General features: G+C 45.1%; 1 protein-coding gene across 10 annotated transcripts in view; it reads right to left on the reverse strand.

Moving 5' to 3' along the window:
* Positions 1 to 7,847: 7,847 nt before the first annotated feature.
* Positions 7,848 to 25,597, reverse strand: part of EYA1 (EYA transcriptional coactivator and phosphatase 1) — a 111,950-nt gene continuing 94,200 nt past the window's right edge. For all 10 annotated transcript variants that reach the window (XM_068162561.1, XM_068162560.1, XM_068162557.1 and 7 more), the window contains 6 exons: positions 15,903 to 15,961; positions 15,575 to 15,735; positions 15,278 to 15,392; positions 14,901 to 15,022; positions 12,919 to 13,019; positions 7,848 to 10,026 (listed from right to left, as the gene is read on the reverse strand). In XM_068162561.1, the coding sequence (XP_068018662.1) occupies positions 9,946 to 10,026; positions 12,919 to 13,019; positions 14,901 to 15,022; positions 15,278 to 15,392; positions 15,575 to 15,735; positions 15,903 to 15,961 (639 nt within the window). In that variant the 3' untranslated portion in view covers positions 7,848 to 9,945. The remainder of the gene's footprint in view (positions 10,027 to 12,918; positions 13,020 to 14,900; positions 15,023 to 15,277; positions 15,393 to 15,574; positions 15,736 to 15,902; positions 15,962 to 25,597) is intronic.

Raw genomic sequence — 25,597 nt, forward strand, 5'->3', positions numbered from 1 at the left:
GTCTCAGGGAAGTCTTGCACTTGCTGCAGTAACACAGCTCTGACCAATAAATAGGCAGCTCCTGCTAGGATGGATTAGAAGAGCATCTGAGACAGGTGACAGAAGGTTAGAAAAGAGTCACCATTTTATGCCACTATCATTTATCAACAATGACAAACATCCAAAAAATTAACTGTAAATCTTGAGTCCTTGGAAGCAGAGATAGGGAAATAAGCAGGGAAATAAGCTCTGCATAACTTGAGGGGAAGTCTGTTGGTCAGGGCCAAAAGCCAACAGCTGCTACAAAAGCAGGGCAGACAGAACACCTATGCCAAGACAAAGCAGCTGAGAAAAGCAGAGTCCAGCTATTTACTTGGACCAGAGGAAGCTCAGAATGTTGTGAGCTAATGTGGTATCCTTGTGAGGAGGCGGCTGATGGCCAGCCTCGGTGCCATGCAGCTGGTCTGGTGGTGGTCTTCTTCTGCAACAGTTCCTATAAGCCCAGTTCCAACAGGAATGGCCTAGGTAGGGTGCAGAGAGGTTGCTGAGTTACTGCCAGAGTAACAGGACAGTCAGTGCAAGCTCATGTGGCAACCAGCGGGCAGCAAATAGTCTGTGTGTGAGGGAACAGCACTGCCAGAGCTGTGCAGCCTGGGTATAAATAGCTGGGCACGTGGACTTCTCATACTTACCAAAGACATTTCACAGCTCCTGCTTTGGGTGTGCACCCAGCAACTTAGAAACAAGGCCAGCAGCTCAGTCAGACGAGTTTCCTAAGTCTGGGGGGCACAACAGTCTTGACACACAAATGTTAATTGCTGCCCCTCTTCTCCTGCCCCTGCACAATTTGTCATCTCTGGTTGAGGCTGGCTGATTCCACAGTGCAGATGACAGGCCCAGGCAGAACTAGGAGGGAAGCCCAGGCAAATCCGTGCCAGCTCATGAAGTCAAAACAATTTTGCATATGAAAAAGAAACCGTAACTAATTAACACCAGGCAGGTGGTCTAGCTGGAAAACTAGAATCCAAACTTAGGTCACAAGGGAATATGGAACTTGGCAGATGAAACTGTAACCGAAATCATCTTCCAAGACCAGCCAAGTGAAAACAGAGCCAACTACCCTTATGAAAAAATATGCCTGTGCCAGTCATTTCTGGGAAAAGCAAGCCAAGGACAAATGACTGCAGCTCTCAGAGTGAGCAGGACTGCATTTAGTCTTCAGGGCTTTGCTTCTCAAAGTGTTTTTGTTGAACAACAATCTAATTTGGTCAGATTAATTGCAAGATCAAAATCAGCCTTTATGGTGCTTTAAGAAAAACAGCAGGGAAGATGACTGGGGGGGATCAAACAAAGAGGAGGATGTGAAAATTCATGTTAAATGTAGATGGGGCTTGGATGAAGCAACAGACCCTGCTGAGTTCTGCAAAAGCAAAAGCAGACACCAGCAAAGCATGGAGCTGGCCGGTTATCAGCTACAGTATGGAGAGCGGTCACCAGAATGGGGTAAGGAGGTTCTGCTCAGACAAAGGAAGTGGAGAAAGTGGGATCTGTGAGGTGAAAGGCTCTACCCTAACACTGGACTGATCAAATGCAGGTACAGTGTCTTAAAACTGATCATGAGCAGATATGGCTTTGGGAACCTGGACACCTTGATCACATTTGCAACAAGTGCCCCTTAGGGACGCAGAGATGATCCACTCACCCCCAACTCCTGAAATGTAATCCCCTGGCATACCTAAAGGAGAGTGCAGGCTTCTGGGGACTCACCCAGGAGCTAGAGAAACAGTTGGTAGGTTTGGACTTCCAAAACTTATGAGAGCTTGTAAATGTGCAGGATGTACAAAGCCTCAGCCATTGCTGCTGTTGCAGGTAGATCATGCCTCTTGCCTTACTACAGCCATTCTCAGAGTATCTCTGGCTTTCCATGTGAAAAACTTCAGCTGTGCATTTAAAGCACTGAAACTACAGCCCATAAGGTCACTCCACTGTGGTTAATGGAGTCCTTTGGCAAGCAATTCAATGAAGAGCTAATTGTAATCAGCGAGCAGGAAAAGTAGCTCTTTAGCTTTAATCAGCCTCATGGTACCATTTATAGCTCCTACTATAAACACTGTTATGGTAATTCTGTAACTGTTCCTGTTCAGGATTTACCAAGATCCTGATTGCTCTCCCTCACAATGCAGTGCTCATGTGCTTACATAAGTACAGCATTAGACACATGCCTGAACCATGAAGGGCCCAGCAAGCTGACAGCAGTACACCTCCTTTCTACTGCCCTTCCAGCACACAAAACCCCTCTCTGAATGGGAGCTGGATGGGCTTAGTTCTGCTGCGTTGTAGCTCCATACCATCACTATCTGCTCAAACCATTTGGGAGCTCTCTCTAGGCTGTGCACAGAAGAATGATGGACTAACTTACACAGTCCTCATCCCCCCTGCAGAAACACTTCCCATTGTGCTAAGGGAAACCCACCTGACTCTGTTAGAACCTTTATTGCTTATATCGAAGTTATTCTCTTGGACAACTATCTACCTGTTGAGCATTCAGTTGAAATCCAACTATTAAAAAACACCCTGAGGTGTCAAACTTTTAATTATTGACTTAAATAAACCATCAGTTGTCCTCTACTGAGATGTGTCTCTACATTCAACCTTCCCCTTGGGTTTACCAGGTGTGTTCCAGCAAACACTGGGAGACAGCTCTGCTACTATCATTATTATTCCACTTACAGTGCTCCAGAGTACACAGAGTGCTCTGTGTACTCCAGAGACAGACAGACAGTTGTTGGAGGCTGCAATGTAAATGAAAGTAACAGGAAATGAGGCTCTAGCAGAATGAAGCAGAAGGTCAGAGTCTGGCTCCAAAGCCAATGGGCTGCACTGCAAAGTGCTGCTGCCTGGCTGCAGGAAATGCCAGGAGTATCAAAAAGAACCTCAGGCCATATCAAGGCCTGGCAAAGGTGACACAGCCAAGTGCTCCTCTGACCAAGTCCAGTGAGGTGCGGGACGTGAAATATTCCCAAAGGAGAGGAAAGCAAAGCCCAGCAACACCTTTAGGGCAGCTTCCCCACAAAAGCTCTTTTTCCTTTGATGACTCTACCGGATCCTGCCTCATGACAGCTTCCTTTCAGCTTTTGACCTTCCTGCCACTGCATCTGTGCTGCCTTTCCTACAAGGAGCAAGAGCACACACATATAAATACAGATACACACATCCAACTACATCAAACTTACTGGAGGGCCAATGCCCATCTGACCAAACTAACCACATGTTTGAGTAGGATCTCACACGCCCCTGCATGGAGGCAGAGGCTTGTGTTATGGTTTGGGAGGCTGCTGTCATCTCATCTGCATACTTCCACAGAGGCACTTTATGTTTGTTTCCAGCCTTTTGAAGTGAATGGTGGCAGAGAGTCGATGCCCTTTGGTGACTTCATGGCCAGGCTGTTTCCCTGCAGCCATTCCTGCATGATTCTCTCCATACGTTGCTCTTTCATTCAGTATTGGATTTTCTGCACCTTTGTGTATTTTATGCACTATGAAAATCAATAAAACAGATCGAACTATGAAATGTTAATGAATAACAGTAGAGAGACTGGTGCTGTTTCATTTTAAGATGCTTTTAATCTCCATTACCATGGCTGACAGCATGCTCTGGCACAGCAGCTGCCAAGGCAGACTCTCTGCCCTTGTCACTACTGAGAGGTCACTGGAAACCCTGCTTGGCTGCAGTGCTGCTGTGAGCAATGTGACTCTACCCAGCAAAGCTCCTCCACCAACACTGAGGCACCTCTGTGCAGGACTGGTTTCAAACACCCAGACCTGTGGAACCATTCTGTGAAGTGAAGGAACCAGCACAGCCTGGGCTCTTTCCACGGTTGCCTGTCTGCCCAGGGACTCACCAGAAAGCTAAGGCAAACCAGGTCGAGGCGGGAAGTCAGTGCACATCCTCTGTCCACTAACAAGGTTCCATCATCAGCCTCTGCTTCTGCCAGCCCTTGAACTGCTTGCCCAGTTGCAGCAAAGCCTAACACAGAGTCAGTGGATGAGGTGAAAGTAGAGCCCAAGGAGCATAAAGCTCAACTGATCAAGATGGGTGGTGTTGGTCAGGGGGTACCTTAGACTTGTAGCACCTCAGAGAACACCTGGGATCATCAGACTGCCAGTTCAGAGATCTGTGTGGAGATAGGAAAGGTAGGGATGGGAAGAGCTGGGACCAAAGTGTGAGCGTGTACAATGTGGGAGGAAAGTGTGTGAGAGACCAGCCTGGAGTGGTAGCAATTGAAAGCCCTCTAGGAGCTCCAGGAAATGGGCCAGGGTTTGGCAAACTCAGGAATTAGACCTGGAGGTGGTCCTTTGACTTAGATGTGGGCTGGAGCTTCTTCCTGTACTAGGGAAAAGCTCATTGACTCTGCACCACCACAGCAGGAACTACTGAGCTGGTGCAAGAGGCAGGGACCTCTCTGGTGCACTTTGTTGTGGTTGGACACAGCAGATACATCCTGGGAGATCTGCCATTAAGGTCCCTGGGGACTGCTCAGGAGCATTAAACTCCATGGCTCAATAATGAGTCAACACAACTGCAGTCATTTGAAAATGTTTGAGACTATTTAATACACCCCCCCCACCCCCCACCCTTTCACTAACCCCCTCATCTGCACAGGATTATTTCACCATTAGCAGCAGCATTCTTTGAGCGACAGCCAATGTCCAGCTCCTTGGCAAAGCTCACCTTGTTCTGTGTTATCACTCAGACTCCACCTGAAAACATCATCAGTTTCGATAAGCCATAGAGACTGAAATAAAATTCCATTCGTGCTGGACTCTCCAGCGTGGTTTTGGGAAACCTTTCTTCTTCAGCCAGTCTTGTGTTACAGGCTGGATGCTCTCTGCCTTGACCACCTCATGAAAAAAGGCTCATAAATACTTCTGCTGTGTTACTCAAACTCACGCTGCTCCCTCAGGCACCATGCTTATGCCTTTGAAAAACCTTTGGGTATTGCTGAAGCGCTTCAAAACCAGTAGCAGAGACAAAGGTGTATTTTAACCCAGCAAAGCCATGTTCTGTCAGCACCAGATCACAAATTTTCTTACTCCATGCTGATAAGAGCAAAATGTTTCTAGCAACTTCCACCTGACTTAGGTGCTTTCCTTCTAGAAATCACCAATTTTTGAGTGTCAGTGAAGGCAGCCTGAATGATTTGGCTTGGTAGGTACTTTCCACACCCACATTCCTTGTGTGCCACCAAAGGCACAGCAACAGCCCCAGAGCTTCTCGCCTTGCTGCTGCTCAGGAATGACCAGAGGAAGGAGTGATGCACAAAAAGAGTGCCAGGGACAGGCAAGAGCTTGCCTAGAGAAGAGTGGGACCACGGTGGGCAGTGACTGCAGGTATCCAGAGCAGGTGGGGAGGTGGGAACTCAAAATCTCCCCTGTTGCAAGAGATGTTTGCTTTGCCCCAGCTGACATCTACACCTGCCCTACTGCAAGCAGAGGAACCTGGAGTCACAAAGTGTAGGAAACAAAATCCTTACAACAATATTGATGGAATAGCACAGTTGAGAAAATCAAATGTAAATTAGGCTATAAAGCAAAAAGAATAGAAACTCCCTTGGAAACCAAGCCCATGTGTGTATTTTACTGCCTCCTATCCTATCCTATCCTATCCTATCCTATCCTATCCTATCCTATCCTATCCTATCCTATCCTAACATTTTCAAAGCTCCAGGATGGTCCTTACCTGCCAAGCATCCTCAGCAACTCTTAAATGAAGAAATATCAGAGTATTTGCAGACTGATGCAGTCAGCAGCATCTGGCAAGCTGAACTGCTGTGGCAAACTTGTAAAGACCACAGGCTGGGTTTGTGGGGAGATGCTTTTACCATTACCCTATTTGGCTTTGGGGGTCACTGGCTTTTTCCAGCAGCTGTGCCAATTACTAGAACATAATTCATTAGGGTGAACAGAGCTGAGGATTTGTGGAGTGCTGGCAGAACAGAACAGCCAAGTTGATTGGTAAATAGCGACATGGTTGCTTGGGTTCAGCTTTTGGCTGTGCAATTCCAAATCAGAGCTGTGCCTTTTCATTTACGTTTGTTTGCCTTCCTCTTTGCAGCAAAGCAAACAACAAACCACTGTGGGCTTATAGGAACAGCTGCAGATGTCAGGGCTGGTTGCAGTCCAGCTGCGAGGGCTCCACAGTTTATTTTGTCATGGGCTCTGTCACCAGCAGCAGCCTCAGTCCATGGTTTGGAGGACCAAGGACTCACTCTGTTCACACATCTCCTGCAGTAGTTTCTGCCTGGCACTCTTCAGACAGGACTAAACTTTGCACTGCTGTGAAGGGGTCTGGGAATGAGTTTGAACAAAGCCTTTCCTCCAGCTGCTGACAGAAAGACACTGGACTGTGTCTGTTTTACCCACCACCTTCTGAAAACACCAAACATGAAGATGAAACAGAAACTTGTCTTTCCAGTGAAGATGGAAGGTGAATGTGCCACAAGGACCTGACAAGGAGCTGACTTGGTGACTTTGGACATGAATTTAATAAGGACTCCAACCTGTGCAGAAAATCCAGTCTGTGACAGCCCAGCCCTCCCTTTTCTTTACACCTCTGGACACCCCTGAGTGTCACACACACATGTGACCAAGTGCAGCTAACAGACTGACTGGAAAAGAGCATTCACAGCTCATCTGCAGCTCTGTCACCCTGTGAAGCATTTGCAACAGGCTGCTCTTCTTTTACCTAAGCTGGATCATTCTTTCCAAATAAGCTTTCATGTCTACATAATAATTTGCAATTAGTTTGTCCTCTGGAGAGTAAAATCATCTGTCCAGTGCTATTCACACCAGAAAGCTGAGGATTTAGAAATCCCATCTACTCCCACATTTCAAAACCACCCCACAAGTGTTCAGCAGAAAGTCAGTGTCTGAGGCCAGTGCCCTGTGCAGCAGGCTCCTCTTGCCAGCCTGTTTTCAAAGCTACCAGAATGGTTTTAGAAACCTGCCCAGAGACAACAACCATTCAGCATCCTGCCAGAGACCTGCACCAGGCTTGAACATCAGGCTATATTTGGTACAGATTAAAGAGTAACTAGAACCATGTGGAAAGTATTAGCTCCTGAACTGTAACTTTTCTGCACATCTCAGGTGCACTGTTCTCATCTCAGAACAGAAGGGAATGTGCTCCATGGAAGCAGTGAACAGCCCCTGGCTCAGCTGTCATTGGGATATCACTGAATATGGAGGAGGCTCTCATACCCATCAGCAATAGGTTAAAACAGCAAGAACAGGATCAGCTCTTTGCAGACAAATGTGGAAAAGGTAATCAAAAAAAAAAGAGAGAAGAGAAGAAAAAGGAAGAGGAGCACAAGGGCAGTGTTTCCTCCTAGCACCCTGGGGCCCGGGAAAGACCTATGCTGCTCAGCAGGAGGAAACATCAAACCACATTCCCAAGCAAAACAAGGTTGAGGAATCAAATGAAAGTCTTCAGAACAACCCTGTCTCAGAGTGGCGGCAGCAGCCATCAGGTTTGTCTCCTTCCTTTTCCCAGTGCAAATATGAAGCAAAAGCGACAACAAGCTTTCAGGCTCTGCTGATCACAGAACTGCTCAGGTGCCCAGAACATCAACAGAAACCAATGGTTTCTGTAGCAGAGAAGGCTTCAGGAGCCCTCTGAGGACAGACTTTTGAGCAGGGCCTGTTGTGACAGGACAAGGGAGAATGGTTTGAACTCAGAGAGGGAGATTCAGACTGCAGAGAAGCAAAGATGTTTGAGGGTAGTGAGAGCCTGGCCCAGGTTGCCCAGAGAGGTGGCAGAAGCTTCTCACTCAAGAAGGCAGGAACACCAAAGACTTGCATACCAGACAATTGTTTAATATGTTCACAACTCAATTTTATTAATTTAAAACAAAACTAATGAAGAATTCTGTACACAACCGTGGACACAACACACTTTCTGTACAAGAAGGCCCAGATAAAGTGTTTGGTTTTTTCAGTCCATGAGTGACTAAAAATTGGAAAGAGGCAAAAAAACCCCAAAACATGAAACAAACAAACAAAACCCTCCAAAACCCCACCACCCACCAAACTAAGAAGAAAACAAAAGAGAGGAAAACCAACCCCCACCGCATCACTGTCTACTTTGCTTTGGGCAAAAGGGGCTGAATTGCAGCCTCAGTCTAAAACATCCCCACAACGTGCTTGCTGCAGAAGCCAGCACTCCAGTGGGGGAAGCAAAGCACGTGTGCAAGGCTTGGCAGCACAGATTGCTCTGCTGGTCACAAAGCACTCCACAAACACTGAGTTCTAGCAGCAACCTGACTCCTCCAGTGGCAAAGCATGTGGGTGCGCAGCTACACTGGAGCTCTGCAGCACTGCAGGAGGCTGTTGTAGGCTGGTTCTGTCAGCAGAAAACAAGAGCTGGAAGATGAACCAGCAAAGCCAAGACTCGTTTGAACAGAGTTAAATTGGGCAGAGGGAATGGAGAACATTGAAGCCAGCCTAGCAGTTTGGCTGGCCAAGTGGCTTATAGCCCTCAAGGTTAGAAAAGTCAAAAGTCACAGGCAGAGTCTTGGTTTCTCCTGTGAATGGGAAAAGACAAAGGCAAATTGTAACCCCGTGGTGATAACTATTTCACTGTTTCCATTGCCAGCAATGGAGGTAGTATCTTGGCAACAACTGACTCCTGGTGGAGGAGGAGTAAGGAACTTCAGTGTACACCAGGAGTATTCTTGTTCAATCACTCCAGAACATTCTCGTTTCCAACCACAGCAATGATGGTAGCTCCCTTCAGCTTTTAGATAAGACAAAAACTATTTGGTACCAAGATTCCAGTTTAAGTCACATCTCAAAATACCTTTGTGTTCTTTCTTTCTTTGGAATGAGTCCAATTCATTTCTCAATACTCTTTAAAAAAGGGGTTACTGTGTTAACTTTAAACAGGAAAGAGAAGACAGCAAAGGACTCTTCTTCAGCTGTGTTTTATCTGTATTTCCTTCATGGCAGGGGGAAGAAATCAGTATTTTCATAATCAGAGTAGGTGAGAGATGAAAGAGGCAGAGAAACAGCTGAGAAGAACCAACCCCAATTCATATTGACACTTGACATCCATGCTTTTGGTCTTGACAAATTGCTCTAAACCCATTATCTACATATTTATACCCAAGGTGTGGGTAAGACTCAGCACAGTGGCTGTGCAGATGTGGCCTCACTCTTTCACCATCAAGGCAGTGCTGCCTGTCAGCAGCATTTACCTTAGCAATATGTAAAAGAATCATTCATTATTACAAATTTACACAAAAAATTCTTCCTGTACACGATTGTCTCAGTGATGTACCTATCAGCTTAAATTAGACATATTTTAAACTACTCTGCAATGTGCTAAAATCAAAAGTAGTTGCTGTACCATGAGGCAAAGGCTTACAATAGCCTTCACTCCTCTTACACATATCCTCAGTTCTATGATGTCAAAATACAGTCTGTTCATAAATAAAATGTACAGAGTACCCTGGGTATGAGAAAACAAGAAAGTAAACATTCTTTACAGGACAATTACTCTCAGTCTTCATTGTGCAATCAAGTTTGCTGTCTTGAAGAGATGGTCTGAATCACACTGAAAAGCCCAGAAACTACAAAGCACTCGCAGGTCCCTTTTTCTTCTTCACAGGTATGAACCTTCGGCTTCCTTCTTTCCCCCCGCTCCATTTCCCTGTGGTAGCAGCCAGGGTAAGGATGAGTTCTTCCCACATCCTCACAGCTCCTTGTTGTCGTGGGGCTCAGGGCTCTCAGCTGCCGGAGACATGGATGTGCTCCTCCGCCCACTGCACGGGCAGGGGTTCAGACCGACTGCAGCTGCACCTCAGGATGTTGGAATCACAACGTTCTGCAGCCCCGTGCTGACACAAGACACAGGCAGCCTGGCCGCGGGCAGGAGGAGGCTCTGAGGTTTCAAAGTGCTGCTGAGCTGCTACAAGTACTCCAGTTCCAAGGCATGGTGCAGGGCCATAAGGTCAGAGTGGCTCGAGATCCTCCAAAATGGCATTGCATGCTGTGAACAGCACAGACAACAGGTGAACACAGCCCCTAGCATGCTCTGTCCAGACCCCCCTACCTTCAGAAGTATTAAACACATTACAGCATCTGCTGTTTCTGCATCTTCAATCCAGACTTCAGTTGCACTGCTCTACCAGCAATGGGAACCAGATGCAGTGAGCTCACTCAGTACGAAGTCTATGTCCCAGTGTCTTCCTCTTTCATTACACAGTCTGTACTCGGCTTGCTGTCACCTCAGACACTGCTACTTTCCAGCTCAAACCTTTCCTAAAGGTTCATTTCTTGCACCATGATCAGGAAATGAACCAGCAAGAGCAAACATAATGAAACCTCCAAATCATGCTGTCCAGAGCCTCCAAAAGCTCCTGTGCATCATCCTTGCTTTGGGCTGCAAGCTCTTCCAGCAGAACTGATGACACCTGGTAGGGCATGACATAGAGGACAGGCACTGACTGGTGCTTCCAGCAGGTCTAGATAAGGTTTGCCAGCAGACTGCACTTGGCTGGTGGTGCTCAGCAGAGCTGTCTCCCTCCCCTCCCCTAGTAACGGCCTCGGCACACTGCACACCACACAGCCAGCAGCTGGAGCACCCAAAGCCCTGCCTGATGTCACACAAGGTTCAGGTTTGGCTCAGTCAGACCCCAGGGATTCTTGCTAGGTGCCCACATGCAATATCGAGCTTTGGACTACCCTCAGCAGCTTGTGGTCAGATTTTAACCCCAAACTTCAAGTGGCCATTCTTTAGGCTAATCTTTATTTCCACTTTATTGCTGCCTGTGGCAGGAGCACAGCTCCATATACTGTACCTGGCCACGGCAGTCAGGTGTGCAGTGGTTGTGGAGCCTTCCATGCCAACAAAGAGGTTCTGTAACCTCAGAATTATCATTATTTCCAGCTCTCCTGCACACAGGTCAGAAGAGCAGCAGCACCCTCCCAGACACAAAGCACACTTATACCAAAACCTTGCCCCTGAGATTGGAGACAGATTTGAATAGAAAACTGATCAGTTTCTGTTGCTTTTTGCAGTATTTTTGTTGTGCTGCCGCCAGCTTTGCTAAGCAGCCGTAGTTACTTCCTACCCCAACCTGGCCAGCGCAGTGCAACTGTGAGCTTAGAAGCCCTGACACATTGCAGACCCATTTATATTCCATTTACTGCTCCACCAGTATCTATGCGTTCTCCTCCCAAATTCCCTCAGAGGCAATAGGATCATTTTGGAGACAAAGGAAGAAGCCAATGCTTCAGGCTCTCCTGAATCACCTCATGTAAAATCCAGCTCCTTGGTGCAGAGAGCCTCCTCCTTTGTCTCCTCTCACAAACTAGAAACCCTTTAGAGAATTTTCCCAAACAGAATAACTCTGGAGCTGGGGTTTTCTGCCTTGTGAGCTTTTCCTGACTGCATCTCCAAAGGCAAAGGCAGAAAGATGAGCTCAAACAAAACAAATAACACAATGAAGCAAACACCAAACCGAAGCAAAATGGAAAGCAACTCCATGAATAGCACTGGGACATGGTGGCCATGACCCACACGGCAACATCTCTGTACCAGCAACTGCCCTGAGCTCCCCTCTGCTCTTGCACCCTCTCTCATCTCCTAGGAAGCTGATCTGAAGCTTCTCTGGCACTGCTGTGGCAGATAATTTAATCCAGAGCACCTAACATGCTTTGAATCTAAAATGCCTTCCACCAAGGATACACAGAAGTATGGCACAAAGGAACTTTCTATACTGCTACTCCTGTGTGCGACTGGACAGGCTCTCTCTTACGCTTTTCTGAATCATGTTTCCTGTTGAAAAAAGGCACTGAATTAGATAATGTTACTGAAAGGACTCCTCCTGCATTACCATACACAGCAGCATTTCAGCAGGCAGCAGAAAAGGAACAAAGCGAACAACTTTTTTCCCTCCGATCCTAAATGCAGCTTTTAAAATGTAATCGTTTACAGCAGGGAACTGTTTCTTTGCAAAGATGAAAGGCATCTCTGAAGGACAAAGGAACAAACTGCTCTCCTCATCCCACCAAGGGATGCATGAAACTGAGACTCTGCAGAGTGCCAGGGTGAGCAGGGCACCCACCCATTTCCCTACTCTTTCTCCTATTGTCCCAACAACCAATATTAGGCCTCAGTCCTCCAAGCCAAGATTTCCTATTTGCTGTGTCTAGGTGGGATGGTAAGACTGGGACCAGTGCTGACTGCCCATCAGTGGGAAATATCTGTACTTACACTGTGTCCTAGGAAGCTTCTTATGGCGCTTAGTCTGCAATGGAGCTGGGGAAGGGGGGAGGGGGTAATGGGGATGTGTGTGAAATGTGGGGCTGTGGAAAAGTCAATTTTTCCATTCTACCCAGAAGAAAGCAAAAAAACAAAGACATAGTCAAAGAGTATCCTCTGCTCAGATAACAGACTGTGAGTGCAGGACAAGCCACAAGCAGTTACCTGAATGCAGAATCCAAAAGATAGACGCAGAAGAAAAATGGAATTTCTGCACACCTACTGCAGTCCTGCAGAGGTTTGAGATTGAGCACAGGCTTCCTACAGTTGAGCAGCATCCTGCCTTTGATCAGCAAGAGCTGCCATTTTTGGTTTATATTCATAACATCTTATGTGGAATTTTGGGGTGCCAATGAAAAATGACCTAACAGTTGTGGCACATTTTCTGGCCCCTTTTTGCAAGACATCAAACACATGCAACTAGTTAACATCTGGGGAAGAGGGAGGCACATCCTTGTCTACAGTTTTGTGCAGCTTTCTACTCAACACAGTCACAACAGACTTCACAAAGCAAAGAGACAAACCCAGATGCCAATGCCTGCTGTGCCATGGCCAGGAAAAGGCAGGCTGGCTCGCAGGCTGCTGCAGTCACACCCCCTGCCCAAGGGCCATTACCTTCTTTGCGCCTTGCTCCTCCTCAACGCCGTCCCCAATAACAACATACACCACTTTTCTTCCAAATCTTTGAATTATTCGCTCAAAACAACTTTCCTTTCCTGAAAGAAAAAGATCAGACTATTCAGGATAGGTGGTGATGGGATGACATCACACAAATCCATTGTTAGCCTGGATCTAGAACCTGTCCTCAGGAAGGGTATCAAGGCTGACTGCAGCTTTACTCCGGATACAGCAGCTGACAGGGAACCTTGAAATCTGCTCCTGGAGGTCCTGTCAAACACACACTGAGGCAGACACAGAACTAGAGGTCCACAGCATCACCCTTCTGGTCTTCTGCTCTAATCCAAGACAGGTTTTGGGGGTAATTTTTCCTAGCAAGAGAATTCTCTGAGAGCTGTTTACAAGGCAGTATTCTGACAGGAGCAAATTAACTGAGTCTGAGCTGAAATTCTAGCTGTTTCACCACAGCCTCTGACAGGATTAATCACAGCTCCTGAAACAGAAGTATCCTCACTTAGGTCACCCAAAAGATTTAGATTTAAATGCCTGAAAGCATGGGGCAAGGTCCTCGCTCCTTCACTGCAGAGACCTGAGGAAATGGTCCCAGTGCTCCAGTCCTATGTGCAGGTACCAATACTGGGAAAGCTTCAGGTACTGGAAGCCACAAAAAGTAAATGCTTATAACTGAGTTCTCTCACATGTGCCCATTCTGAGGTGCCCTCAGTCTGGTCATGCCTCATGCTTACTTGGGCATCTACAGCAACCTACCGGAAGAACCATGTTTTCCAAACCAGTTATTTCAGCTACAGGACAACGCCAGTGTGAGAACAAACGGGCTGGAAACTAAAACGTTTCTAGGCAGCAGAAAGGCCAAAATACTCAATCTCACCCTTCAGCAGTAGCACCAGGCATAAGAAACCTCCAACACAAACTGGGCTGGAAAGCTGCCTGTGAATTCTGGATCATGTCGTGTTATAGACCGCTCATGATTTCCTGTGACAGCCAGGGACTGAGCGTGGCTCTGCAGGGCTCCCTTCCGTCCTGGCTGAAGTCACAAGCGAATGCAGACCCCCGTGCTTTCATTAAAATAGGTATTTAAAGCACCAGAATTCAAGGATCCAATTTACTTCAAATTTCTGACAGATGGGTGCCATAACATTTCTATCCAGGAAACAGTTTGAAATCTTTTATGGCAATGCTTTCAAATTTCTACATAAAACTCTCAGCCAAGCTTTCCAAAGAACAAAACCAAACAAAAATAACCATTTTTCCTCAGCCATTTGAGCTTCCTGCATTATAGATTCTTACAAACACATGAAAAACCTGTTTCATGTAGCTCCCAATTTTGAGGTAATCTGAGACAGAACAGATACGTCATAATCATGTTAAAAACTACAAGCACCATTGCCATCTGGCATTCCATACTTCTGCATGCCCAGAATAACATCTTCAATATTGAACCAGAGAACAGAAATAAACACTTGCCCAGCTGAAGCTTGTTACACTGGGTATAAAAGGACTTAAATCATCACATTCTGCAGCGAAACATCCTTGCTTCTGGTAAATTGTTTACCAAAATTTGCTCCAGAGCCCATGAAAAATAATGGAGCCAGGGCTTGTCTTTGCAGATTTTCTTGGAGATTTCAGCCTTCTGTACTTGCAGCCTACTAAAAAGCCTCTTCAACTGCTACAGAGCCTCACAGTTTCAAAAACTGATGATGAAAAGCCAATGTATTTCCAACTAGCAGAGGCTGCATCAGTATTAATAGAGCTCTGTGAAGCTTTCTGTGCTGGATCACGACAAGCATTGGAAAAGTACTTCTCAGATGCTTCAGCAGGAGAAGATTCTGGTGAGATCAGGTATTACAAAGCCCTGAATTTGCTACAGTGAATGAATGTAAGAAATAAATACAGACCACCATGTCTTTTATCTAGAATTACAGTTTCAAATGTATCACAACTGTACAAAAATAGCTCACCTATTTTAGTTGCACTGTAAATATTCTCTATGGGAAATACAACCCCTAGTCCATACAACAAGACTTTGGCCAGAGCTGGAATTAGCTGAGTAGTTGTTACAAGAATGTTCACACAGTTTGTCCTGTGGAAGAGAAAAGACAAGCATTCTTTTTTTAGCAAAACAGAACAAGGAACATCTTATCCCTCCCCATTGGAACCCTGCCACACTGTGATTGCCACTCAGAAGGAAGAGAGATTTTTGCACCTTACAGGAGAGCAAGGTACAGCCAGACAAGAAAAGACAGGAGAAAAATGTTCTGCAGGTTCAGCATTTTGTCCATCAGAGCAGGGCAGACAGCCTCAAGTTTCCCAGCTATGCCATACTCCTCATACTCACCTTGAATGAATAAGGGTGAGTGCTTTCAGTGCAAGTGTTAACCAAGAATCTGTCAAAGCTTCTATTTCTCCTCTTAGTTGTAGCCAAGCCTCTCTTTTTGCTGGACCAAGAAGACCTGTGGAGTAGATAACGGCATGTCTGCACCAAAATGAAGCAACCTTCTGTTGCTTCCCTTTGCTTTCATTAGCTCAGAGCCAATTTTCCACACACTGCAAACTGAACGGCTCACCAAACACCTCCATGCTAAGAAAAGAACAGAAACTCCTCGTCTGTGCTAGACACTGCAGAGCCACTTGCCTCCAACATTGTTCTTGTAGGTGTTGTAGATCTCCTTGACCCGTCGGTACCGGAAGGCCAACTTCCGCATCCAGTCCACGCCGCCGCGCACCCCTGTCGCCAGGCACAGGTTGGCACTGGTGGCCGCCGCAGGGAAGCCGTCAGTCCCGAAGTTGTAGGTGCTGCTCGGAGGCAAAAGAGCCCCAGGTTAGCCACAGGCACCAGCTACTCATCTGGCGGGGCTGCAAAGGCTGGGGCAGCTACAAGGAGAGCTGGCTGCTGCCAGAGCCACAGCAGCTCCATGCTCCCCCAGGAAGGACCTCACAGAGCAAGGTCTCCTCTCACTTACCTTAGATCCTGCCCGTTGTCATCTGACGACACGTCATCAATGTGAACCTGGTCACATTCCTAAGGCAACAGAAAGACTTGATCATTTTCTTGACCTTGCAAATCTCCAAGATAGAGCTACAAACCCTCTGCCCATTCCGCTCCTCAGGGGCCTTTCTGATGGTGGGAATCAGTAGATGGCAGTCTTGCTAAAACAACTCCTTCACCCACTCCTGCTTGCTTTTTGGAATGAGAGCACACCATCGTTAGCTCACTGCTAAACGGCCTTCCAAAAAACACATTTTTGTGTTTAGAAAGGAAAGTGGTTAGAAACAATTAGCATATGTGTTCCATAAATGTTCTTGCAGGCTTTCAGGTACCTTAAAACATCACGCTGCTCAAAGCTGATCCGGGCAGTGCAGAAGTGTAACTGAAACCAGACATTTTTATAAATGTAACATATTAGAAAAATTAAACCTGATGCTAACCACCAATGAAATTATGACCTCTGATTGCTGTTGAGCCACACACCAACACAGCCTGAGGCCAGAGTTTCAGAGCAGCACAGATGAAAAATCTGTTCCTAGTTTGCCATTCATTTAAGAGTTGTGAATTTCCTTCTCTCTTTGGTCTTAGAGCATGAAAGTAGCATGCAAAGATGATGAAAATCTGAACAGAAATAGCCAAATGAAACAGTGGCTTGTATGCAAACTATGACACTGCATTAAAAGTGAGATTTGCTCATCACTGCATTGTTTATCTGCCCAAGGAAATGAGAACATGACTAATTAAGGAGTTCAACTTCTATCAGAGAAGCAAACCTCCAGCACTCTAGATCAGTCTCCATTCAATGCTTGCAACAATAATGGATTTCAACTATTTTAATAACTTCCTCCCCTCGCTCTTCATGTGAAGTCCTACAATGAGCAGGAAAACCTCACAATCCGTTATTTTTGTGTTACTGCTTTCCTCTCAACAAAAGTTTCTCTCTCCATGGATTTGTGAGGAAAGGAGGGAAGATAGAAGTGGAAAGAAACTCAAACCAGCTGTTGCCTAACAGAATTAAAATCCTGACCCTCAACCCTTTTTCTAAAACATCTATTTTCCAGCCAACCCTCTCCCAGCAAGCAGCAAGCTCCAAGGAGGAAAAGACTTTGACCCTATAACCTCCTCCTCCTCTCCTGAGGTCAACAACCTCAGATAAGAAAAAAGCTGCAGAAGTCTATTTGGCCTCACATGATGGCTGTAGATTCTGGGTTTAAAAACACAGGTCTACTAAAAACACCTCAAACTTTTCAAGTGCTTTGAAGAACCAGCTGTGGTCCTTTGCACTTGTACAGCACAGACTGACTCTCACTGTAACACCAATGGGGTTTTACACAGAGGTAGCTTGCTCCGGAGAGAGAGGAGAGACAAGGCTGCATTTGCTCACATTTAGTCACCATACAGCAAATTTCCTTCTCAGGCGGACTAAGCATATTGGATGTACAGACAGCTGAAGCTACAAGTGTGAACATATGTTTCCAGGCTTTGAAAATCAACTTGGCATTAAAGAAAAAACAGAAGGTTCTTCAGCAGGTTATCAAATTCACAGAAACTAAGGAGGGTTGGTGAAAACCGAACTGTCTATCCAGATGCCTGTCAAGTTAACAATTCAAAGGTGAACAGAGGGTGAGCTGATGAAGGGCCACACTCCTGAATCTGCAAGTCTCCCATCTTAGTTACCATTCTGCTGTTCAGTGATGCCTCAAAGTCTCCTCACACAGAAAACTTAAGCTGGAGTTGTCAGCATCGCAGTGAAAATTATCAAAGTCAATAGCCTCCTCCCTCAGTACAGGAACTATGCATGACCACTGGGAAAAGCTGCTGGAGAAGAGGATCCAAAATAGAAATCTGGGGAAAATAAAGAGGTGTTTTTTGTAACCTCAAAACTACAGGAAGGACTTGGAGATCAGCTTCTCACAGAAGAGGCTGAAAGAAGGAAAAACGCAACAGGCTTCCAGATTTGGCTTTCTCAGGTCAGAAAGGCAGGAAAGATGACACCACATCATCTTACATCCCACAGTCAGAGAGGACCGGAGGACTTGGAATTTTAATTTACACTGGAAGGGCCTGGAAACATCATAAGTCCTGGAAAACCAGCCCTTCTACTTGGTTGGTAGGTAGAAAGTGACAACTGAAATGCTAGATTTGAAATTGAAATCATGGGATTGAAAGAAAGAGGGATTTGGGCATGCAAACCCCAGAAGTCTGGTTTGTTCCTCGAGTGGCAGGACGTGGCTTTGAGGCTAAATGTGAGCTTTGAGTACCAGGTATTTTTTCACTCTGAGCTGACCTAGACTTTGAGCTACTGAGTGATGGGTATGTTTTCTGATCCCTGAACACAAGAAGGAAAACCACTCATTTAGCAAATGCTCTTTTAGCAGCAAAGTCATTTAGGAACGCCCTTCAAAGAAGCCAATTACCCCCCCCACTGTTAATTAACCTGGTCCAACCTGCCTTCTGAACACCTTACATTTATTTTCACCTGCACACTGTGTGGAGCATTTTGTTTGTGAGCAAAGACTACCTGAGACCCTGTCCAGCACCGACGCACTCCACATCTTCACACAGCAGCTGACTCAATAAGCACCACAGGCATGGGTAATGCTGAAACCACAGCCTAGCAAATAAAGGTGTATTTCCCAGCAAAGATACATTGAGATAAAACTACAAAGGCTCAAGTACTTCCCAAAAGAGCTTCTGTGACAGGAGCCGACTTAGAGATCAACAGCCATTCAGAGAAAAAAAACAACCCTGCTTTGTTTGCAGGCTCCACAGTTTCAGACTTTCACAGAGCTGTTTGACACTTCTACACTTCTCACAGCAATACAGCACCAGCATTTCCCCCCTAACTTCTCTGGCAAAGTCCCTGTAGAAACACTAGAAATAAATGTTCTTTATGCAAATGTATTTTATTAAGATAGAATTAGTTAGCAGTCGGCTTCAAAGCAGAACATTAGCATTTTTTTAATTCTCTTTTAAACTAGGCTGAATTGGCAAGTGAGGAGCAAAACATCCTGTGCTCTGTGTATAAAGATCAAGCAGCAAGCTGTGTTTTGCTCCTAAAGGTGTTGACCCTGCAAATTCAGTGTCTCCAGCTTGAAATCTTCATGAGGAACTACAAGTGATGACATGTGTGCACTGAAGGTTTGGATTTCAGACAGGCTGAGGTGCAGCTCTGCATTTGGAGATCAATCCCTGGAAAGCAAAATGCACTAGCTGTAGTTCAGGGATAAAACTTTCAGGAGGGCCAAGCATCTCAGAGTCTAAACCCTGTCCTCAAGAGCTCTATCTAAACTGCACTGATTTCAAGGAAGCTATTGCCAAAGTGCTGAGTGGGCTACTAAAACACACAGAACCTGAAGACTCATTTCTGTGTTCCCTTCCATCAGCTCTGCTCTGGGGCTTGAAGCAGCAACAGAAACGTGTTTGCAGGAGCTCTGTAAAACTGCTGCAATAATGTGTGAAATGAAAACGTGTCTCCAGTGAAATGCAGTAAGCCCAAGAAAAACAACAGTGAATGAGTAGATGAGTCTAGCCTCAGACTTGTATATGGAAATCTTGTGTCTTCTCCCTCCTCCATTCTCAAAGCATTTGCTAACACCTGCCTGCTAAATTTTCCTCCTCCTTTCACCCCTCCCCCCTCCCCATATGACCAGTCAAAAACTCCTAGAGATGCTCCACAGTCACCAGTCACAGCTCTTAAAATGCCTGAGCCTATGTAATCTCCTGGAATCGTTCCTTTAAACTAACTTAGGATCTTTATAAAGATTCATATTCAAAGCACTAAGTTATGGCAGTAATGTTCTGCAAATATTTATGTTACTTTGCTCATTCACTACTACCCATCAAGTTGTGCATTTCTGCCATAATGATATAAAATATGCCTCACTATTCAAGTTACTGTAGGAAAAAACTGATAGTAATTAAAAGCAAGATTAAAGCTGTGCCAATACCAGTGGAGTGATGCACAGGCTAAGCATGATGATCCTCTACCTGTGTGTTACAAGGCTAACACAACTCTGCTCACTTTGAATAACCACTGAGTGTCGGCTGAGTCTAGAGAAGTCTGCACCTTATGAAAGAAACTAATGTGGATAATCATGGCCATAACCTCAGAGGATGAAGTATTACAGTCCCAAATCTGTTGATTACAGCTAAAACACATTTCCACATTTGGTTAATCCTCTTAATTTGCTGCGAGAAAACTAACACCATGCTGTCAAATAACTGTTTCAATAGCTTAGTCTATAAAGCCAAATGGTGGGGGGGGGCGGGGAATCACCCCAAACAAGCACCCTTCAGGGAAGCTGTTTTCATTTTGCCCTGACGTCAGCGTGCCCACAGAGGCGGCCTGGCAGCCAGCCAGCTCGCAGGAGTTGGTTGCTGGGGTTCTCTGCTCCTCTCAGATCTGTCATTGCACAATTACATCCACTACTTCCTTCTCCCTGCTGAACAGCAGAGCACTCTGGACATGTGCATGTGAGAGCAGATCTGATAAAACAAACTAAAGCTGCAGTCCTTTGTAAATGTGATGGATGAGAAAAAAACGTCTTAACTGTCAATAAAAAATTATGCCTCTGGTGTCCACTGCTGTGGTTTCCATGTAGCTTTGACAGCAGCAGTGCCTCTCTTTATGTGTTTTGCAGCAATCAGCTCGATGCCATGGGAGGTAAATACCCTTGCAGGTGATCCACTCTGTCAATACCCAGCACTTCTACAAGCCATCACATTCTGCTTCTTTGAGAACTGGAAGGTTACAGATTCCAAGTGATAAATGCATATGCCAAGGGAATTTATGAATGACCATTTTTAATTATGAATTTATTCCTTTCTACATCTTTTTATTTATAGCTGTGATTATCTTCCTGCAAAATGGAAAGCAGATTGTTTCAAGCAGTTTTTACCCTCATTTTAGAAAAACAGCATGCAGGTCTCCCAGCAGCAGCCATTAAACATGACAAGACAGCAAAATCTTCAGTATGGGTGCAGGTTAGAGGACTACCCCAGAGCAGCAGCACATCTATACACCCCCTGTGTCCCTCTGTATGTGTACATTTGGCCTGTGCCACATGCTCCTGCTTAACACACAAACCCTTTTCTGGCAAAGACAGCAAGGGCTGAGCACTGAATGTCCTGGCCATGGCTGGGCGCGGCACAGCCCCTGTGAACAGGCTGCAGTGGTGGTTCGCAGGCTCCCCGCGCTGGCACCCAGCTGGCAGGACCTGTCATCTCTGTCTAGCCTGCACTTTGTGACCCTAACGTTTTCTCTTCTTTCCCACCACAATCATTCGGCACTGAAGAAAAAAGGTGCAGATTACCTGTGGGTCAGGCACAGGATATGAAGAACAAAGAGAGTTCTTGAACTCCATTTCATTCTTTCTGACAATTTGTGGATGAACAGTCGAAGAATTAAATCAGGCTGTGCAGGCTTTTCCAAACACTGCCACTTTAAACTTAAAAACTACAGACAGCAGCTTATAGTGCTAAAAACCAAAAAAAGACACACCACCAAAAGCCCCAAGCCCAACTTTCAACTGTTGAAATAGCACAGCAGAGCAAAAAAGTAAATACAAGGCTATTACCTATATAAACTCTTTGCTATTATAAACAGGGAAGACTAAGAACCAAAGTTCTTTAACAGATTTATTCTCAGGGCCAGTGACTCTGGAGTGCTCTCCTGCACTGAAGACAGAACCCTTGTAGAACACACCAGGGATGCCACTCTTTGCTAATAGAAAATGTGATTAAAATCCTGGTTTGCTTCCTCACACAAACAAGAGCATTTGGATTGAATCTGACACTCCAAAAGCAAACAGTGTTTGTTCCAAAATAAATACAGATCTTATTCTGCAACTTGTGTTTACTGAAGTAGTTACACTAAAATCAAGGTTTATATTCTTGTTTCAGCTGCACCTTACAACTGGAAGAGTGCAATTTAAAGTAAAACATGACCTAAAGAAGTATCTATATAGGAATTCAGTCAGGATAGTTACTTCACCACCACCACAGCAAGGCCTATTTTGCAAGCTCCTTTCAGCTCCTAACTGTCCTGAAGCAGCTATTGTGAGAACTGATCCTGTCTCAGTACACATTACCTGATAGATTGGAATCTCTCTATAGAAAAGGAAGAGCAAAAGGCAAACTGCTGCCTCCAGCAGAGGGTCAGCAGAGCTCCAGACAGTCACAGTAAGGGCAGTCCTCCAGCCCCAGAGCTCTCTCCCTTACTTTAGTAGGTAGATGTGGTTTGGGTTCCAGCTCAGACATGCTGCCTATCACTCCATATGTGCTTCTTACAGTCCAGTTGTTCAGGCAAGACAAAACATAAAACTTATATTTCACTTGAAGAAGTGTTTTGACAGCATCTCTGACAATCAGTTCCTGCTGCAACTCTGACAAAATCATCTGTTATTCTATTTCTGTATATTTTGCAGGAAAAGAGAAGGGAAGAGAATGTCAGAGTCTTACTCACAGACAGAAACAGCTAAAAACCTCTCAAGCTTTCTGTTGAAGGAGTCTGTGTCACTCCTGGAAAGGACAATGTTAAGTTCGAAATGTCAGATTCACTTTTAAGTTCAGCACTTCAGAGGGTAAATACCTTCTTCTCAACATGACTCATGTCATCTGCAGATATGTACTTTTGTAAAAAGACAAAAAATAAAATCTGTGAGTAATGAAAGCCAGAGAAAATAAAATATGAATGTGTTTAAAGAAGTAACAGAAGCCATGAACCTGGTCAGCATGCCATGAATTATTCCCAAAGGTATTAACTTTAAAGTCTACTTCTAGGAACACCTATATTTTACTGAAACTATATACTAGAGGTTGTTCAAGCAGGTTTAAATTGTAAACAATTTCAAGATTAAATGTTTGAAAAGGATGATTTTTCTATCAAAGCCAAAAGCAGTTTCTTCTGCCTCAGGAAATGAGAGGGTCACAGGGAATGTTCACAAGATGTAAGCTCGCTCTCTCAGTCCCTCCAGACTGCTTCCTTTAAACGTCTGTGCCTTGCTGCTGCTGCTGATCTGCTAAATCCCTGTGTTTAAACGAAAGCTACAATGCCCTGGAGTAGCAAGTCTCCTATCCTTCTCATTGTCTGCTAATGGGACACGACTGGGATTAAATCCTCTCTGATCCCCGTAGCCAAAACTTTGGCTGTGGGCAGCCTGTGCACAACATTTTGAATTGTGTTCCTCCCTTTTCTGTCCTTCCTCAATGTTGTGGGGCAGATGTTGACCCCATGTGCCAGTTCAGTGACAGAAGTAGGACGTGAGCTGAGGCACCACGGCCTTGCCCAGTTGGAACAGAAGACAACTACTACCTGCCTCATCGGAGCTTGGGGAAGGCAGCTAGAGAGGGGCAAGAGCTTTTGTGCCACCTCACAGCTTTATACCCAGAGAAAAGGAAAGGGAAATAGTGTTCAAATGATGCTGTAAGCTTGGTAGGCTCCATATGTTTCAGCTGAGCTGTATGTATGTGAGGACCACTCCATCTGACTGTCTGAGAAAAAGAAATCATGTAGGGTCTGTTTTCAGTGGCACCTAACATGAAGGTGCTCAACACTGGGTACATCTAAGGAAATATGTTACATACTCGGTAAGTTGCCTAAGCCTATGGCAGCGACCTTCTCAAGTAAGCCAAGAAGGCATTTGCCCCACAGCAGCACATTACATGAGGGCACCATGTGTGTCATATGGGTCAAAGCCTTTGGCTGGGTTTTGCACACACCAGCAAAGCCACAGCTCTGCCTATGAATGAAAACTTCGTTTTGCATTTCTGTTCTGTTTGCATTTACCTACAGCTACATGAGCAGTGTCATTTAGTCCCATGTTCATGAAGTGCAACTTCGTCAGCTTTCTGCAAGTCACCCATGGTTGCAGTATCAAGTAGATGAGAAACTATTTCCAGCCATTCCCTCATATACCTACCAGGGAATATTTCTTACTGTGATTTGTATTTCCTTTCTTTTCTTTCCTTCCTTCCTGCAGTGAAACTGAGCTGTTCTTGGACTGCCACTGTGGAAAGCTAAATGCAAATAGATGGGCTCTGAATGTGTTAGGATAACTGCTGCGATGCCTGCTGGAAGGGAGGCCATGGCTGCTGATGGATTACAAAGGGAACTCTCCTACTCTTTATAGGACTTGAAGTACCTTAAAAATTAGGTTTGTATCTACAAATAAATGCAGTGCTACTCTGTGTGACCAGGAATTAGCTCAGCCACCATCCTTACAGAATTTGGGGGTGGGAGGGAGGTCATTTCATTGGCTCTACATGAAGTTTTGATTTCCCTGCAACCTCCCTGCACAACCTGTTCCAGTGTCTCTTCCCCGTGAGGGTGGTGAGACACTGGCCCAGGTTGCCCAAGGAGGTTTTGAAGGCCAGGCTGGATGTGGCTCTGAGCAACCTGCTCTAGTAGTGTGAGGTGTCCCTGCCCATGGCAAGGGGTTGGGACTGGATGATCCTTGAGGTCCCTTCCAACCCTGACAATTCTCTGATTAATTGTATCTCACCAGGACTAAGGCTTACTCGAGTCTTTACTGTGATTTCTGTGAGTCTGATGCACCAGAAATCTATTTTCAGGAAACTTCTACTAATCAAAAAAACCAAAACAAACCACCACCAAAACATAAAGTGGTGAAAAACAGAGAAGTGCTACTAAGAAATAATAAACCAAAAATATTATAAATAATAAGAAGCAATATTACAATCTAATCACAAGAGACCATTTTCCTCCTTTCTCCTGAATTGTTTAAATTCATGCCTGCTGATACTGTATGTTACCTCAAGGACAATGGTACAACTTTGCAGTAATGCTACCTATTTGTGACTCATTATTTCATGCCCCTGCAACTGGAAGCCAAGAGGACTCACTGGCTTTATGGCCGAGAGAAACAGGAGCTATCAAATGATCCACACAAGCACAAGGTACTTGATTTGGAATGGCAGAACTGTGAGGAGCAAGATTTACTGATTTACTGTTCTGATTTCTCCCTTACAATGGGTTACCCCATCAGTCTGTAAGCACAATTTGTCACCAACAACAGCCACAGCTCTCTGTAACTCCTTTCTGCCTTTCTTTCAGATCTGTTATCCCTGCTGAGAGAATCTGCTAAAGAAGAATTTTTCATACTGACACCAACTGTAGTCTTGCTGTGAATAACCACATTCCCATAAAAATCATTCCATCTATTGCAAAGTTGTTGGCAGACCATAGGAATAATAGTCAACTCAGGAAACCTTTTATCCCAGAATCACACAGCTTAACCCTTTGCATGGCCATATCGAGTTTACACAGAAAAGCTGTATTACCACACTGCTAATTCCACGTTGTAGTCAAAGCATTCCATTGTTGGCAAGATTTTAATCTATTTTTTCATAGTACTCCTTTTTTAACTAAAAAGAAAAAAAAAGTTAAAAAAATTATTTGGAATCACTCACTCAGTATTTGGTTTTTTTCATAGTATACAAGATTGTTTTTAAACCTCCAGACATGTTCTCAATACATGAAATAAGATTACCACAGGTGCTCAAGTGTGGTTCTGAGTAGAAACTAAATGGACAGTCACATAAAACTTTACAACTTTTTTCCCTTCCTGTTTTTCCTGCCTTCCTATGGGAAGGAAAGATGCATGAATTTATCAGTAGGCAATTCTGGCTTGATTCAGGCCGTACTCA

Source organism: Melanerpes formicivorus, unplaced genomic scaffold (assembly GCF_026170545.1).
Source record: "Melanerpes formicivorus ecotype bairdi unplaced genomic scaffold, bMelFor1.0.p_v2 SCAF_65, whole genome shotgun sequence".
Lineage (NCBI taxonomy): Eukaryota > Metazoa > Chordata > Aves > Piciformes > Picidae > Melanerpes > Melanerpes formicivorus.